The sequence below is a fragment of the Arachis hypogaea genome, chromosome 3 (assembly GCF_003086295.3).
Source record: "Arachis hypogaea cultivar Tifrunner chromosome 3, arahy.Tifrunner.gnm2.J5K5, whole genome shotgun sequence".
Taxonomy (NCBI): domain Eukaryota; kingdom Viridiplantae; phylum Streptophyta; class Magnoliopsida; order Fabales; family Fabaceae; genus Arachis; species Arachis hypogaea.
The window spans coordinates 131,750,071-131,765,753 of NC_092038.1; the positions used below are offsets into that span (position 1 = coordinate 131,750,071).

The 15,683-nt window shown below is 34.7% G+C and overlaps 2 protein-coding genes across 2 annotated transcripts; one reads left to right on the forward strand and one right to left on the reverse strand.

Annotated features, from left to right (window-relative positions):
- The first annotated feature begins 1,099 nt into the window (after positions 1-1,099).
- LOC112791706 (nodulation receptor kinase) lies at positions 1,100-7,900 on the forward strand. The gene is made up of 15 exons (XM_025834642.3): positions 1,100-2,383; positions 2,582-3,092; positions 3,435-3,907; positions 4,091-4,241; positions 4,374-4,445; positions 4,529-4,597; positions 4,819-4,890; positions 5,008-5,076; positions 5,161-5,336; positions 5,593-5,819; positions 6,068-6,194; positions 6,271-6,339; positions 6,485-6,674; positions 6,809-6,941; positions 7,062-7,900. The coding sequence occupies exons 1-15, from the start codon at positions 2,287-2,289 to the stop codon at positions 7,395-7,397; spliced, it is 2,772 nt and encodes a 923-aa protein (XP_025690427.1). The 5' UTR covers positions 1,100-2,286; the 3' UTR covers positions 7,398-7,900.
- Positions 7,901-8,324: 424 nt separating this feature from the next.
- On the reverse strand, positions 8,325-15,219 carry LOC112791707 (organellar oligopeptidase A, chloroplastic/mitochondrial). The gene is made up of 16 exons (XM_025834643.3): positions 14,417-15,219; positions 14,035-14,158; positions 13,769-13,845; positions 13,273-13,416; positions 12,872-13,102; positions 12,703-12,793; positions 12,284-12,405; positions 11,327-11,434; positions 10,986-11,231; positions 10,433-10,578; positions 9,919-10,036; positions 9,382-9,541; positions 9,262-9,293; positions 9,081-9,146; positions 8,779-8,850; positions 8,325-8,684 (listed from the first exon to the last, which is right to left on the reverse strand). Exons 1-16 carry the CDS (start codon positions 14,699-14,701, stop codon positions 8,604-8,606), a joined length of 2,103 nt encoding a protein of 700 aa, XP_025690428.1. The 5' UTR covers positions 14,702-15,219; the 3' UTR covers positions 8,325-8,603.
- Between the last annotated feature and the right edge of the window lie 464 nt (positions 15,220-15,683).

Here is a 15,683-nt window from a genome sequence, read left to right on the forward strand (position 1 = left end):
ATGTCAAATAAATAATTAATAAAAAATAAAAATAATAAATAATAAAAAAGAGAGTTCATATAAATAGAAATAATAAGAATTTCATAAATAATACAATAATATGGATAAAGGATAAAATTAGTAAAATGTAAATAAAGATTGATGTTGATGACTAAAAGTCCGTTGGTGAAACGCAGAAATTCAAAATTATTACTTCTTATAGACGTGATTTTGAATGCAAAATCACTTCTGCGTCTATGAATAAAAAATTTACTAAACCAAAAATTGAAGCTTTCAAAAAATCTAAACTTACTTTTTCTCTTTCAATATGTTTTCCAAACACACCTTAATTAGTAGTGATAGCAGTAAGCAACGTCTTTAGAGATAGTAGTTATAACAATATATTATACAGGCTAGTAACAACCCTTAGTTATACCAAAGAGGCTTGTTTATCAAGATTAATTTTATTATTATTTCAATTTTTTCTCTTTCATGCATGCTGAATTTTAAGGCTTGATTAGTGTAGGGGAGGCATGATCGGTGATCCTAATTAAACTACTAAGTCATGTCTCTGTTTAATTAATGATTTGAAACGTTCTGGCTTTGAAAATACCGACAGTATTATGCGTTCCGTGAAACTTCTTATCAGACTTACTAAAACTAATTAAAATGATTTTATTCGTTTAATAATTCAAATATTATGCTAGTTGTATACTGTGAATTGAAAATGGACCAAGTAAAACGTTGTGTGCCACAGCCCACAGTGTCAGAAATATCAACATCTCTTCTGTCTAATCGGTAAAGGTTAGAGTATAATTAGAATTAATTAGCATCAATTATAATTATTTAGTATAGGATATTATGTGCCAACGAGTTATAACTTAAATGACATAGTCTCTCCATAGTCATTTAGAAGTTGCGGGTTCAACCCAACATGTAATATAGATTCTTATTTCATAAATATCTGATGCTTTATAGCTATAAAATATAACATTCATATAAACCACATTTTAAGATAAGTCGCGGATTCAAACTATGTTTATTTTAAGAGTGAAAAGTCAAAACTATACTAAAATACTTTATGATAAATGTTATAGATTACCATAGTTCTTTCATTTCTATAGACAATAATCCACCGAAATGCATGCGTCTCACTAAATCGAGAGAATGTGGTGGTGGCAGTGTAATCGTGTACGCAGAAGAATACGACACTTTGTTAATACTTAAGTGCACCTCAAATTAACAATAAGAAATCAACTGAGAATGCCGTTTCCAATTAGAATTGGAATTTGTGATGATCTCAGGTTGATGAATATGTATATAACAAATGTTACATTGCCCAACTTTAATTACTTGCAAGTTTAGAATAACGGAAGCTAGGGACAAGGTTTGATGAAGCTCAAAGTATAGCGTCTTCCTTTTAATTTTTGGACCTTCAATTATATACTATAAGAAAATACTAATGTAGCTCTTTTTTTTTTTGAGTTTTATTTACTGGTAACTCCTACTGTCCAAGTCAATGGGGGGTGCATGCTCTTTCTGCCTCTCATTGAGCCACTTCTGATTATCGTGTTGATTTCTCATCAGTTTCAAAGTTGAAAATCTGAAAGGGAATTACTGTTAAGCATAACATAAGGATAGTTGCATTGACACTCTTGACAATACAATTATTTATTCATTTTATATTATTTAACTCTATCTCCACAAAAATACGTACAGAACAAATAGTTCCTTTTTTTTTTGTCTTATGTTTAATATCTTATTTTCAATCATGTTGCATCCATCGTTAAAGTGAAAGGGAAGGGGGAATGAAGGAAGAACAGGACCAATCAAGGACATTAATTACTCTCTAATTATATTAAATCACATAATCAAGTAAAGCAACAAACAATTAATAAATATTTAGCATCAGTGATAATAGAACCGAAGAAAACATATTTAACTATGGATTTTGTACATAGTGCAAGCTCCCTAGCTAGCTAACTCCTCTTCTATCTCCTTGTTAGGAAGTTCCTACACGTTTCAAGTCAAACCCCTTTATTCTTAACATCCGTTCGAGTTCTATGATCTTCCATCTAACATTTGGATAAGTAATGATTTCAAATTCTTCCAAATAGAAGAATTTTTATTGAGGTTCATGGTAGTAGTATACTGTAGGGTTGACCAAGGTGCCTTAGTTTTTGTTATCTGAATTAATAGTAGGACTAGTGAATGTTGGTTACATAAGGCAGAGAAAGAAGTGAGAAATTCAAGAGATTTGTATAGTGGCATGGCTTCATGTTTAGCAACCTCATGGGGTAACCTATAATGATGGAGAAATCAGATAATTTGGTATTATTAAGACAGGTTGTGCCATATGTCTTATGTTTGTGCATATTTATCAGATCAGCTTCTGCAATTGAAGGTTAGTAAATATTACACTATGGTCATTATTACTAATGTGGAAAATAAATTCTTCTTTAATAGTTGCATATTTTACCATCCTTAAAATTTTAACAATATCATTTGATAGTTTTAGTCTGATTTTGCTTAAATAATTAGTCTTAAGGGGAAGGGTCAGCTTTGGATAAGATTGTATGATATGCAGTTTTTTTCTCTGCAGGATTTGAGAGCATAGCATGCTGTGCTGATTCAAACTATAAAGATCCATTGACCAACTTAGATTACAAAACAGATTATGCTTGGTTCTCTGATACAAGAAGTTGCAGGCCAATAACTAGTGTGTTAAAACATTCAACCTATGGAAGATTAAGAGTGTTTGAAATAGAAAAGGGAAAGAGATGTTACAAATTGGCCACAACTAAGGATCAAGTGTATCTGATAAGGGGCACATTTCCATCTGAAAATGCACCAGGTAAAGGTTCCTTTGGTGTTTCTATAGGGGTAACAGTGTTAGGTACAGTGAGATCATCATCGCAGGACTTGAGAATTGAAGGAGTTTTCAGAGCCACAAAGAACAACACAGACTTTTGCCTAGTGACAGAAGAGGGTAACCCTTATATATCTCAGCTTGAGCTAAGATCAGTGTCTGAAGAGTATCTGCAGGGTTTGAATTCTAGTGTCCTGAAGCTGATCAACAGAAGTAATCTTGGGGGAAAAGAAGATGACATAAGGTACATAAATCTCTTGAGAATCCTAGGTTTAGGGGGCACTAGGTGGCGTCGCCTACATGGATTAACATTGATTTTTGTAGAGAATAAATACATCAGTAGTTGCAATTAGTGTTATGTCCTACCAGGCTTTAGACCAATTCCATCTAAGTAACTGATGCATCAACCTATAAAACATGACACAGATTACATGCATCATTTATGATATACATATTTAATGTATTAATATTAAGTGATTTGTGCAATTTATAGTCTGCATCCTTATTTTGTTGCTCTTATGCTGTGAAATCTACAAGGACAAGAAAGACTTAATAATCTTATAATATGGGCCCATACTGGTTTTAGGTACCCAATTGATCAAAGTGATAGAATCTGGAAAAGAACTACTACAAGTCCATACACTCCTATATCATTCAATATTAGCATTTTGGACCACAAATCTAATGTGACACCTCCTCTGAAAGTTCTACAAACAGCTTTGACTCACCCTGAAAGGTTGGAATTCAATAACAATGGCCTTGAGGTTAAGGAGGATTACGAGTACCTTGTGTTTCTCTACTTCCTTGAATTGAATAACAGTGTTAGAGAAGGCCAAAGAGTGTTTGACATCTATGTTAACAGTGAGATTAAGAAGGCTAGTTTTGATGTATTAAGTGAAGGGTCAAATTATAGACACATTGTGTTGAATGCTTCTTCAGCAAATGGATCACTTAATCTAACATTGGTCAAGGCATCTGGATCTGTGTTTGGACCCTCTTGTAATGCTTATGAGATCATGCAGGTGCGACCATGGAAGCAAGAAACCAACCAAACAGATTGTAAGTATCATTGAAGGAATCATACAATGGCAATGATGACTTTAAATGTAAAAAAGAGAAATGCTTTCTAAACATAGATTTAAGTAACAATACTCATTCATTAATGGTTAGCATCATATTGTTCCTTTATATAATTCCACTTAGGTAACTAAAATCTATACTTATTTGTGTATGGTTCACTAGTGGAGGTGATTTTGAAGATAAGAGAAGAACTAATCACTGAAAACCATGATAACAAAGTCCTACAAAGCTGGACCGGTGACCCATGCATGCTTTTTGCATGGCAAGGAATATCATGTGATTTTTCCAATGGTGCACCTGTTATCACTAAGCTGTAAGTCCTTTTATTCTTCTTGAAAATATGTTGCTAAGTTCATCAAACTGAGAGCAAGAATTACATCACTTAACTGTGGCTTCTTAATGATTTGATGACCGTATAAGATGTATATTATTGTTGGTTTTGCAGGGATCTTTCCTTAAGTAATCTGAAAGGACCACTTCCATCCAGTGTCACAGAGTTGACTAACTTACAAATTATGTATTGCTTCCTTATAATAAGCCTTTGTTCAGTTGCTAGCATGTGTTTGTATTTTGGGACTCATTCCATTGGTGTATGTGCAGGAACCTTAGCCACAACAACTTCAATGGCTATATCCCCTCATTTCCAAGTTACTCAATGCTCACTTCACTGTAATGACTCTTTCCTCAATGAATTTTAACACCCAATTTTTGTTTTGTTTGCTCGTACCTCTTATTAGATATCGATACTTCAATAGACACCTACTTTCAAATGTTGAAAAATAACATTTTTTTTGGCTAAGAAAATAGTACTTACTTCCTCATCATAGAGCAATGTGCTGTTTGAAATTTTTCCAAATATTGATTAATTAGACTTTTTTTTTTTGGATCAGAGATCTGAGATACAATGATCTTATGGGGTCACTTCCACCGTCATATAACTCACTGCCACATTTAAAGTCAATGTAAGTTTTAGATTTTGCATTGTATTTCATCTTATATATTAAGATGTTGCTTCAGAATTCTAATCACTGTATGTTTGAGCAAACTCCATTATCTTGTATTCTATTATTACTTTGCAGATATTATGGCTGCAATGATCGCATGGACCATAAGCTTTCAGGAAACTTGAACATTTCAATCAATACAGAGTAAGAAGTATCTTCCTAAACAGGAAAAAAGAGTAGTTTTGAGACAAAGGAAATAAAATTGAGTGTGCTGCATTGATGTTTCAGTAATGGAAGTTGTCAGAAAGGGAATGATTTTCCACAACAAGTAGCAATTATTTCAGCCGTTGCATGTGGCTCTTTCTTGATTGCTATGGCTGTTGGAACAATTTTCATTTATCGTTATAGACAGAGATTAAATCCATTGGAAGCATTTGGAAGAAAAAGCAACCCAATGATAACAAGTAGGCATTAATTATTCTCATATCCTCTAATGTTTGGTGTTCTTGGTCTTTTTGCATTATATACAAAATCAAGATTATAATTCATCTCCTCATTTTTAAACTATCTCATAATGTTACTTAGAGTGTTCATTATATCAAAGAACATTGCTATCATCATATGGTTTATTCTGTGTAGCATACCATATTATTTTGGTCCAAGATTCCAATCCAAACTGCAGGATTTATTCTGACATGTATTTCCACAAACAAAATGCAGATGTGATATTCTCATTGAACAGCATAGACGATTTCTTGATAAAATCTATTTCAATTCAAGCATTCACTTTGGAATATATAGAGGTTGCAACCGAAAAGTACAACATTTTGATAGGTGAAGGAGGCTTTGGTTCTGTCTACCGTGGCACCCTAGAAAATGGTCAAGTTGTGGCTGTGAAGGTTCGGTCAGCCACATCAACGCAAGGCACCCGAGAATTTGATAATGAGGTGCACAAAACTTTTGTTTCAAATTTAATTGCAATATCAAAGTTCCAATAGCATTGTTTAAAGATGTATAATAAAGTGACAGTGACAGATAAAAGAAAACGAATGGAGTAACTTTTTAGATAGCATAAAATAATGCATATGCCAATCATGAAATTTCGTTACTAGTCAATGATTTCTAACCAAAATAAAATTTGATACTAGTGGTATCTACACAGTGCCATCTAACTAGTCTATGATGGTACTTGCAGCTAAACCTGCTTTCTGCAATAAGGCATGAGAACCTGGTGCCTCTTCTTGGATATTGTAATGAAAATGATCAGCAAATTCTGGTATATCCTTTTATGTCCAATGGCTCTCTACAAGATAGACTATATGGTAAGTACCCAATGATCATTTAAGCTGAAATGTTTTGATGGATGGATTATGTTTCTAAAATTTCACTTGACAACAGGGGAACCTGCAAAGAGAAAAATACTAGATTGGCCAACCAGACTGTCTATTGCTCTTGGTGCCGCTCGAGGCAAGTAAATTTGATGTTGTATTTTTTACCAAGTGGTTCCAGATGCAAATATATAAAATCCATGCATCAGATTCTTACCTAACTACAAATTCATATACAAGATGTTGGGACCACAGGAATATTTACTAGATTTCTGGTTGAACAGGTTTGGCATATTTGCACTCGTTCCCTGAGCGATCTGTAATTCACAGGGATGTGAAATCAAGCAATATACTTTTGGATCACAGCATGTGTGCTAAGGTTGCAGATTTTGGTTTTTCAAAATATGCTCCACAGGAAGGAGACAGTGCTGTTTCGCTTGAAGTAAGAGGAACTGCAGGATATCTTGATCCTGAGTAAGTGCACTTCTAGGATTTTGCCTTAATTTATTATACTGATCTCTTAGTAACTTGGGGAACAAAATATTTATTTCTGCAGCATTCTGTGTTTATTCATGAAAGTTAAGGTCATCACAAATCTTCCTGTGCAGGTACTACACAACCCAGCAATTATCTGCAAAGAGTGATGTCTTCAGCTTTGGTGTGGTTCTTCTTGAAATTGTGAGTGGCCGGGAGCCTCTCAACATCCACAGACCGCGGAATGAGTGGAGTTTGGTTGAATGGGTACGGAACAACTCCAAAAGCATGAGACTAGTTTCACCTTATTGCACCTACAAATGCATTCCATTTTTGCTTAGACTTTTTCAATTCTGTGATTTTCTAATCATAGAACTTGGTGTGCAGGCTAAACCGTACATAAGGGCATCAAAGATTGAGGAAATTGTGGATCCTGGCATCAAGGGAGGGTACCATGCAGAAGCAATGTGGAGAGTGTTGGAAGTAGCACTGCAATGTGTTGAACCTTTCTCAACAAATAGACCGGCCATGGATGACGTCATGCGCGAGTTGGAGGATGCTCTGATCATAGAAAACAATGCATCAGAGTACATGAAGTCCATAGAGAGCCTTGGATCCAACCGTTACTCTATTGTCATAGAGAAAAGGGTGCCACCCTCGACCTCGTCAATGGTAGAATCAACCATCATACCTCAATCCTTGAACCATCCGCAGCCGAGGTAGTATAAGGAAAAAACACTTGAGATGCACTTTCAGGGACTCCATAACGCATCTGGAAACTAAAATAACAGTTGTCTAGGACACTGGCATTCAAAGCTCCAGTTTTATTGTGACTCAATGTTTTCATCAATGCATTCAAATGGATAAACAAGTGGTAGAATTGCCACATACAACTAGGAAAAGATGCACCAACTTGCAAGTTTGATGACAGAATGCTCACTGTTTAACACAACTGCATTGACACCCCCTTCGTCAATTGTTTATGGGAGAGTACTACTGTACTAGTAGCAATATAGTTTGTTGAATTGAGCTAAAAGTTCAGACTCGGATTGTTTTCTTACACTTAGAATAGAGGCTGGTATACCCTTAAGTAAATCACGTTCTTGGGTATTGAATTTTTATTTGATCTGAGTAGTAAATAATTGTATGGTAGGTGAATACAGATTAAAAATATGACTAATTTTTTTATATGGATTAAATATGCGTTTAATACATTGTTATTAGAAGTGTGGGTGTTTTTCTTTGATATGGAGTTTTTTTTAATTGATATTAATCAAATCAGACGGTCCAATTTATTTAAAAAAAAAAACCAAGCTACAAATTGAAGGGTCTAATTTTAACTTTTAAATCTTTTATTTTTGAAAACAAAAATCAGAAAATCTAATTTCAATGTTAAAAATTTTTTAATTTTCAAAAACGTAAATCTGATAGTCCAATTTGTGATTTTTTAAAAAAAGGTTAAACAACATAAATCCATAAATCCATAGATACGATTTTTGAATACCACTGTACAACCAAAAAAGAAATCAGAGGCACCGATTTCTTTAATCCCATAGCATCGCAATCATATCTTGTGTCTCATCTTTTTGTCATACACACTCACATGCAGCATAGAAAAAATAATAAGCCTTAAAAATGTACCATGCGACATGTCTGAAAATCAGGTGGTGATTTTAAAGAGCGAAAAATGCTGTTCCTGTATTTTTTTTTTCCGATTTCTCAAAGGGGCTGGATTAAGAAATTATCAATGACAATTGGACTTTTTTATTGATGTTTTCTGATAGATTAAGGTAAGTAAAGGTTACTTTTTGTTCAGTTGCACAGATTTGATATGGCAGTGTGAAACAAGCCATCTCCAAATCTCATGTATTGGTGATAAAATAACATGGTGTTCTGCCTCCGATCTTCACCAAACATTAGATACTATACTCAAGCTGCAGCTGACAATAGGCCATTGTGCCTGAGCAATGCATCCGGTGTTGGTTCTCGCCCCCGGAATTGCACAAACACCTGAATACAGCAGCCAGACACGTTTCAGACATGAGATATGGATAAACATCAAGACAAGTGGATATCAAAGATATGTTCAGATGCGTTATCTGACCTCTAGGGGTGCCTTGCCGCCTCCAAGAGCAAGAATCGTCTCGCGGAACTTGCACCCTGTTTCTTTAACAGCCTGTGTAAAGAAGCATCAACCATGTAACTAGCAAAGGAGCATATTCTAACTAAACAAACAGCGAATTCCAGATTATAACGGAGAAAAACATTCCATAGGTTTGAAAAAAAAAAAAAACGTAACTTGCAAGTCAATAGGTAATATACGACGAATACTGTTTATAATATTATATGTAAATAACAGGAGATTGGAAATTCTGAAATTGACAATTGTTTTGCCATCAAATATACCTTGATGTCATCTAACCCAGCATCCTCAAATGCAGAGAAAGCATCTGCAGACAACACCTCAGCCCACTGCATCAAAGTCAAATTTACAAGAGTTTAGAATGTTTAGAAACACGTAAGTGAACTATATTGGCACCTCAAGATTTGAGAAATGTTGTTTAGTATTAAATCAACATATAAATACCTTGTAACTGTAATATCCAGCTGCATATCCACCTAAAAAATATAAAAGCAGACATTGAATTAACAAGAACTTTTGTAAGATAACTGAGTGATTTTAATAAATACAAGAAGCATGGCAAACCTGCAAATATGTGGCTAAAACTGCAAAGAAACCTGTCCTCTGGCAGTGGAGGAATCACTTGTGTTTTCTCAGAAACTCTCCGGTCAACATCATAGATAGATTCTGGTCCTCCAGGAACATATTTTGTATGAAGCTCTAGATCTACAGTTGCAAATCTTAACTGCAAATACAAAATTGGATATACATTAACAAACATATATAGGATTAATCAGGTAAAGACCAGTGTAAGATCAGAATCAGCATAAAATATATATTAGGTAGTTCATCTTGGAGTTACAATGACCCATGAAAATAGTGTTGTTAAATGTAATTAATTCTTTGAAAAAAAATAACCAAAAGTATTTTGCAAAAAAGTTTCACGCTGCAAATAAAGTATGTATTTCTATTAAAAATCTATTCCAACTGGGGTGTGTTTTAACAGTCTTGATTCAATGATGAAAATCCAAGACAACAATCACAAGATGCCATAAAAAAGAGACAACAAATTTCTAAAATAATGAGCAGAAATAAGACGATTAAGTGTTAAATTTTACCAACCTGCCGAAGACTTAGAGATCCAGCACGATAAGTCCTAGCTGCAACAAGCTTCAAGTATACATCTTCGGGGAGAGACTCCCCAGTTTCAAAGTGCTTTGCAATACCCATTAGAGTCTCTCTGAAACAAGAGACGACGTATCAAAATACATAATAGCAGTTAGAAAACCAATTTTTATAAACCAAAAGGCAATGTGAAACAGATCACATATGAATGTTTAAAGATGGCTCCGCTGACCAGAACAGTTGAACCAACCTGTCAAGAAGCACAATAATTTGGGTGCCCCGTAGATAACAATGAAATGAGAAGAAACGGATGTCAATTCAAGAACATACTTTAAAATACCCCAAAAAAATGGTAGCAAGGAAAAGATGCAGCAGATAATTAATTATATAAAGGGTTTCACATATAAAGTTCACTCTATTTTACTCTAATTGAAGGCTTAAGCAACACCCATGTACGACAAAGACCACAAAGGTATAAAAACCAGTAAACCACACACCGCATAATTCTTACCTATGATAGCACCAATTTTCCATGAACTGAGAAGGTAGCTCAACAGCATCCCACTCTATCCCTCGAATACCAGCAACCAAACCCTCATCCTGCTTGGTAAGCATGTGTTGCAGTGCATGACCAAATTCATGGAAGACGGTCTCAACCTGAGAAAAAGGCAAGTAAAAAGATTTGTTTGTTAGTGTTGTATTAAATGAAAAAGGTAGATTTGAACCTACATGTTATGCCCAATAGTAAAAAATCAATTTTAAACATAATGAGATTACAGTATTACACTTAAAATATGACCAAGAGTACATAGTCAATTGTAAAGATAGTGAGATTACATGTATGTTCAAACAAAAGCTTAAAGGTCATAGCCAATCAATAAATGTCAATCTATTACAAACTTCTTATAGTCTGGCCCTTGACAGAGTCTAAAATTTGTGAGAACAACATGACTAGATAATCTCAGTTACCATTGCCTAATCGGTTTGTTCCATTGTTTCACATATATTGATCACCGGTTTAAAAATATAACATGGATAAATATGTCAAGTACAGCTGACTTTACCTCACGGAATGTCATTAGGCTAGGCTTGTCCCCTACTGGTGGTGTTTGATTGCACACCATGTGGGCAACAGGTAACCTTGGCGAGATACCATCATGTGATAATACACGACTACGAGCAACAACTTCATCCATCCATGCACCTTGTTTTTTTTCAGAGGGACGACTGTATGGGTCAAAATAGAAGTATGCAATTGGACTACCTACAGAATCTTTAACACGGAAGAACCTGACATCCTTATTCCAAACCTAAATATGAAAAAGAACAATCTTGCATGAGTAAAATTAAAATACATTGACACCTAATATAAGAACCAAAACTGAATAAAAACAATTTAAGTTACCGGGGCTAGGCCATCAGCTGCCTCAATTTCAATACCAAAAAGAGTTTTTGCAAGGTTAAAGAGCCCATCAATAACCTTTGGGAGAGAGAAAAATGGGCGTAGTTCTTCCTAAAAGACACAACAACAAAGATCAGAGAATTCCGAGGAATATTTAATAAATTAAATTAAAAAACACAATTAAAAGCAATGGAAACTTGAACGGTCATTTTATCATTCTATTGAAACAAAAGACCAGAAAGCTCATATATGGTTGATATTAATAAAAAGGATGTGTATGAGCATATCAGAATTCGAAAAGAACAACAGACCAAAAGATAAACTTATCGTATGATCTATATTATGTCAACATATGCTTATTATATAGGAAAATGCCAGAGGGCCAATACTTTTAGTGGAAGAAAATGGAGAGTTGGCCAGTGCTGGCTGAAATGCAAGGCAATGTAAGGAAAAAATATTGGTCACCTAACATTTCTCAAATATACATCAGAAGACAGAAGTATAATTTTATTTTATTTTATTTTCTATGTTAAAATCACCAGAAGCATAAAATCAACAAAATATGAGTGTGTTCTTGATATATGATATCTCAAATTTAAATAATTTAACAAATTTTAGAATCAATTTTAACTGCAAGGGAATAATATGGACCAAGGTTCCATATACTGAATGGCAATAAGCAAAAGCCAATTGAAGATTTTTGGAGCTTCTTTGGAAAGCCTTGGTACATTAATAAGGTTGATTATGATGCTGTAGTTATGTATGTCTTTTTTCACTATAAATGATTAAAATTTTGGCCTTCCATTTTTTCTTGTAAGAAAATAGGCAACCTTTATATCCAAGTAAAAAGGTTTTGCAGTTCATCCAACACTTCTTTTTTTTTTTCGGTTTTTTTTTTTTTGTTTGGGGGGGGGGGGGGTTGTGTGTGTGTGTGTGAGAGAGAGAGAGAGAGAGCACTACCTCATTAATATCATACTTTGATTCACGTAGCCTCTCACTCCAAAAGTTGATGTCCCAATGTGTCAAATCGTCAGCTTCAGCTGCACCTTGACTTTTGGCAAATTCCTTAAGATCTTCAATATCTGTAAGGAAAAAAGAAAGAATGGAACAGGTACCAATTTTAAAAATGCAACGAGTTACAGGACAATTTTTAGAACTTAGTGTTATGCTTTGAATTCCTGCAAGAAGACACCTATGCCTTTTCTTTCTTGGAATATTAAATAAACAATATTGAATGGCTCATCCATTTAGATAAGTAGCCAACAAGCCTATAAAAGATGCCATTTTCCCAGCAAAATTAATGAAGCAACCAGTAAGTAACAACATAAAATTTAAATACTGACATAAGTACTAAATCTGAAGTGCATCAGATAGAATACCTTGCACGGCAGCATCCCAGGAAGCTTTGCGAAGCTTTTCCAGAAGTTCTTCTGCTTTATCAACAGTTGCCATTTTGGTAGCCATGCTAACCTGTGATGGATTACATATCAGCAAGCAACCTACAACAGGACTATATCCCTAATATGAAAATAATTTATATACTCATACCTCAGCATAGTTGTTGTAATTGAGAAGCTTGGCCTTTTCCAACCTAAGCTTTAAAATTTGATTAATTATGTCTGTATTATCCAAATCTCCACTTGAAGCACGCGTAACATATGCACGGTAGACTTCCTCACGCAAAGAACGATTACGAGCATGTTGCATTACAGCAATAAAACATGGAGCATCCAATGTGATAACCCATGGTCCATTCTCAGCCGAAGCATTTTCATGTCCCTGCATGTTTCCGCCAAGTAAACAGCAAACAAAAGAAAGAAGAAAGGTAAATGTGAGATAAACAAAATGCATGTGAACAAATAATGAGTAATAAATGCTGTTTTGATTCCTTAACCTCTACCCCCCTTAAAACATATGTTAACAAAACCATAATTATCAAAATGATATACCTTAGACACTGCACTTTGAGCCGCCAACCCAAGAGCAGTAGCAGGTAATCCTTCAATCTCTTTCTTATCAGTGATTTGCTTTTCAAACTTTTTTGTTGCATCCAAAACATTCTCCTCAAATTTTTGTGATAACCTTTCTAGTTCCTGTGAATGGAATCATGATAACCAAAATCAATAAAAAAACCATCACCAGAATCTTCAGGTGTGAATGTCAATCACTTCTGTCAGAATTTGAGAAGCGAAAAAAAAAAAAAAGGGAAGTAGCATCATTAAATTCTAATCGCTAGCGAAGCCTCCATTGGAATTGATATTATTAAAGAATTTAGGAGTTCAAGCTTCCATGTATTGACCCTTTCCTATTAACAATTTTGGAAAAAGTACAGAAGTATTAGCAGTCAAGCATACTCATAAGTTGAGATTTCAAATTCTGGCTAATCACAAACAAAGCCTTTATTTCATTTTCCAACATCATTTGACAAAGGAACGGTCAACATACCTGTTCAATTTTGTTAAATTGCTCTCTTTTGTCATCTTCAAGAGAAACTCCATTAAGAACCGCCTCCTTTATTTGTGCTGCAAAGGCACAAGCAGTAAAGTGTAAAATGTGATAAAACGGAACTCATTCGACAAGACTGAAGTCAAATGCACGTGCATTATCAGATGAATTTTCTCATCTAACTTTTAACACCAATAAATTCAGTCAACTTAGTATCAGAACTAACATAGAGAGACAGAACAAAACAACATACTTCAATCACTTACTTTCAACTATACGCTTGCGAGCATCACTCAATGTGTTCCAATCAGGAGACTCCTGAATGGCTCGGAAGGCATTGTAAATGGGCTTGCTTTGCCCTAATCTAAGCTGGAACTTAACCTTCTCCGGCTGCAAACATAACGATAAAACATAAAGCTTAGCTAAAATACCAACAACGACTCTGAATTAGTGAAGTCTGAACTCACACTACAATCAGAGACAGATTTTTGAGAGAAAGCGTTCGGATTTAACCAGTAACGCGTACACATTTGATCAAATTACAAAATTTACCAACCAAACCAATACGTAATTAGTATAAATGTAAGAATGCGTATCACTCTGAATTAGATGATAAATTGAGCATTTTTTGGAAGATGAAAAGAGTACCTGAACATCTTCAATGGCGGAACGGAGGTCGGAATTATCCTTAACGGACTTGAGGTGGTTGACGATGCCCCAGACAACGGAGAGGCGATCGAGGATCTTCTCCAAGGGTTCAACAAGTTTGGGCCAGGAGGGCTCAACAGTGCGTTCAAGTTCGTCCAAGTCAGCTTCCAGCTTCGTGAGGAGGCCGCGGATCCCCGGGCGCACGTGCTTCGCTTCCACCGCATCGAAAGGAGGGAAATCGAAGTCCTTCAGGAGTGGGTTATCGTCCTGTGTAGTTGCCGCCATTGTTGAATAAAGGAAATGAGAGTGTGCGTGAAAGAGTGAAAGAATGAGAGTTTTGTAACAAGCATAGAACCGAAGAAGAGAATTGATTCGATGAGTGTTTAAACTTTAAATTGAACTATTTTTTAAAATAAGTTTTCCGTTTTTTTTTTTTGGACAAATTTATAATTAATTAATTATGTTGATTCTTTTAATAATTTAGTTTGACCCTAATTTTGAAATTGGACGGAACCACCTCCTTGAGCTAATTTAACGTGAAATTATCCATGCTTTTAAGACAGCTGAACTACGAACTGAACCCTAAACCAAAAATCTTGCTGCTTCAGTTATCAATTCAGTTGTTTAAAAAATTAAAACATCAATAAAACGGATCCCGCTAGGGAGACAATGGACTATTTGTACAATGTGTACAATGGCTATTGAGTTATGAAATGACCTACACTATTTAATTTTTGAGTTCACCAAGAATCGAACTCTTGACCTTTTGGATCTAGCGCTTTAATACCATATCATGATACCACTCATCCCAAAAGTTTCAGCTAATGGAAAAATGTAACACTAATAATTATATCTCTAATACTCTATAAATCTCCATTGTACACATTGTGTAAATATTTCATTGGCTCCTCATACTTTCCCTAAACTTATACATTTAAGTGTGTAATATGTTTCTTTTTTAATTTTTACAACTATGCTCAACTACCTGTATACAATTTTTTTATGTACTCATTTTAGTCTTGTTCTTCCTAAGGTGGAAATGAATGATTCTTTGCTTGTTCAAGTTAAAAAGAACAAACAGCATCGTTGTCAATGCTCCAAAAGATAAGGATTCTATTCCTATGTCTAAGTTAGAAAGATCGATTTTTTATTAGAAAATTTACAACGAAAAAGTTTGAAGCTTTGCCCAAGAATCATGCGAGAACATTCCTTTTCCATCAAACACATTGATTTTAACCGGCAAAAAAAAAAAAGAAAGAAAAAGGTA

Excerpts from the sequence above, each read along its gene's own strand:
- LOC112791706 (XM_025834642.3), top strand. The coding sequence starts at position 2,287 with ATGATGGAGAAATCAGATAATTTGGTATTATTAAGACAGGTTGTGCCA. Across the intron at positions 5,077-5,160 it reads AACATTTCAATCAATACAGA|TAATGGAAGTTGTCAGAAAG; the intron begins GTAAGAAGTATC and ends TTGATGTTTCAG. Across the intron at positions 6,340-6,484 it reads TGCTCTTGGTGCCGCTCGAG|GTTTGGCATATTTGCACTCG; the intron begins GCAAGTAAATTT and ends CTGGTTGAACAG.
- LOC112791707 (XM_025834643.3), bottom strand. The coding sequence starts at position 14,701 with ATGGCGGCAACTACACAGGACGATAACCCACTCCTGAAGGACTTCGAT. Across the intron at positions 11,435-12,283 it reads CAAAGTATGATATTAATGAG|GAAGAACTACGCCCATTTTT; the intron begins GTAGTGCTCTCT and ends TGTGTCTTTTAG. Across the intron at positions 9,147-9,261 it reads CTGGATATTACAGTTACAAG|TGGGCTGAGGTGTTGTCTGC; the intron begins GTATTTATATGT and ends ACTTTGATGCAG.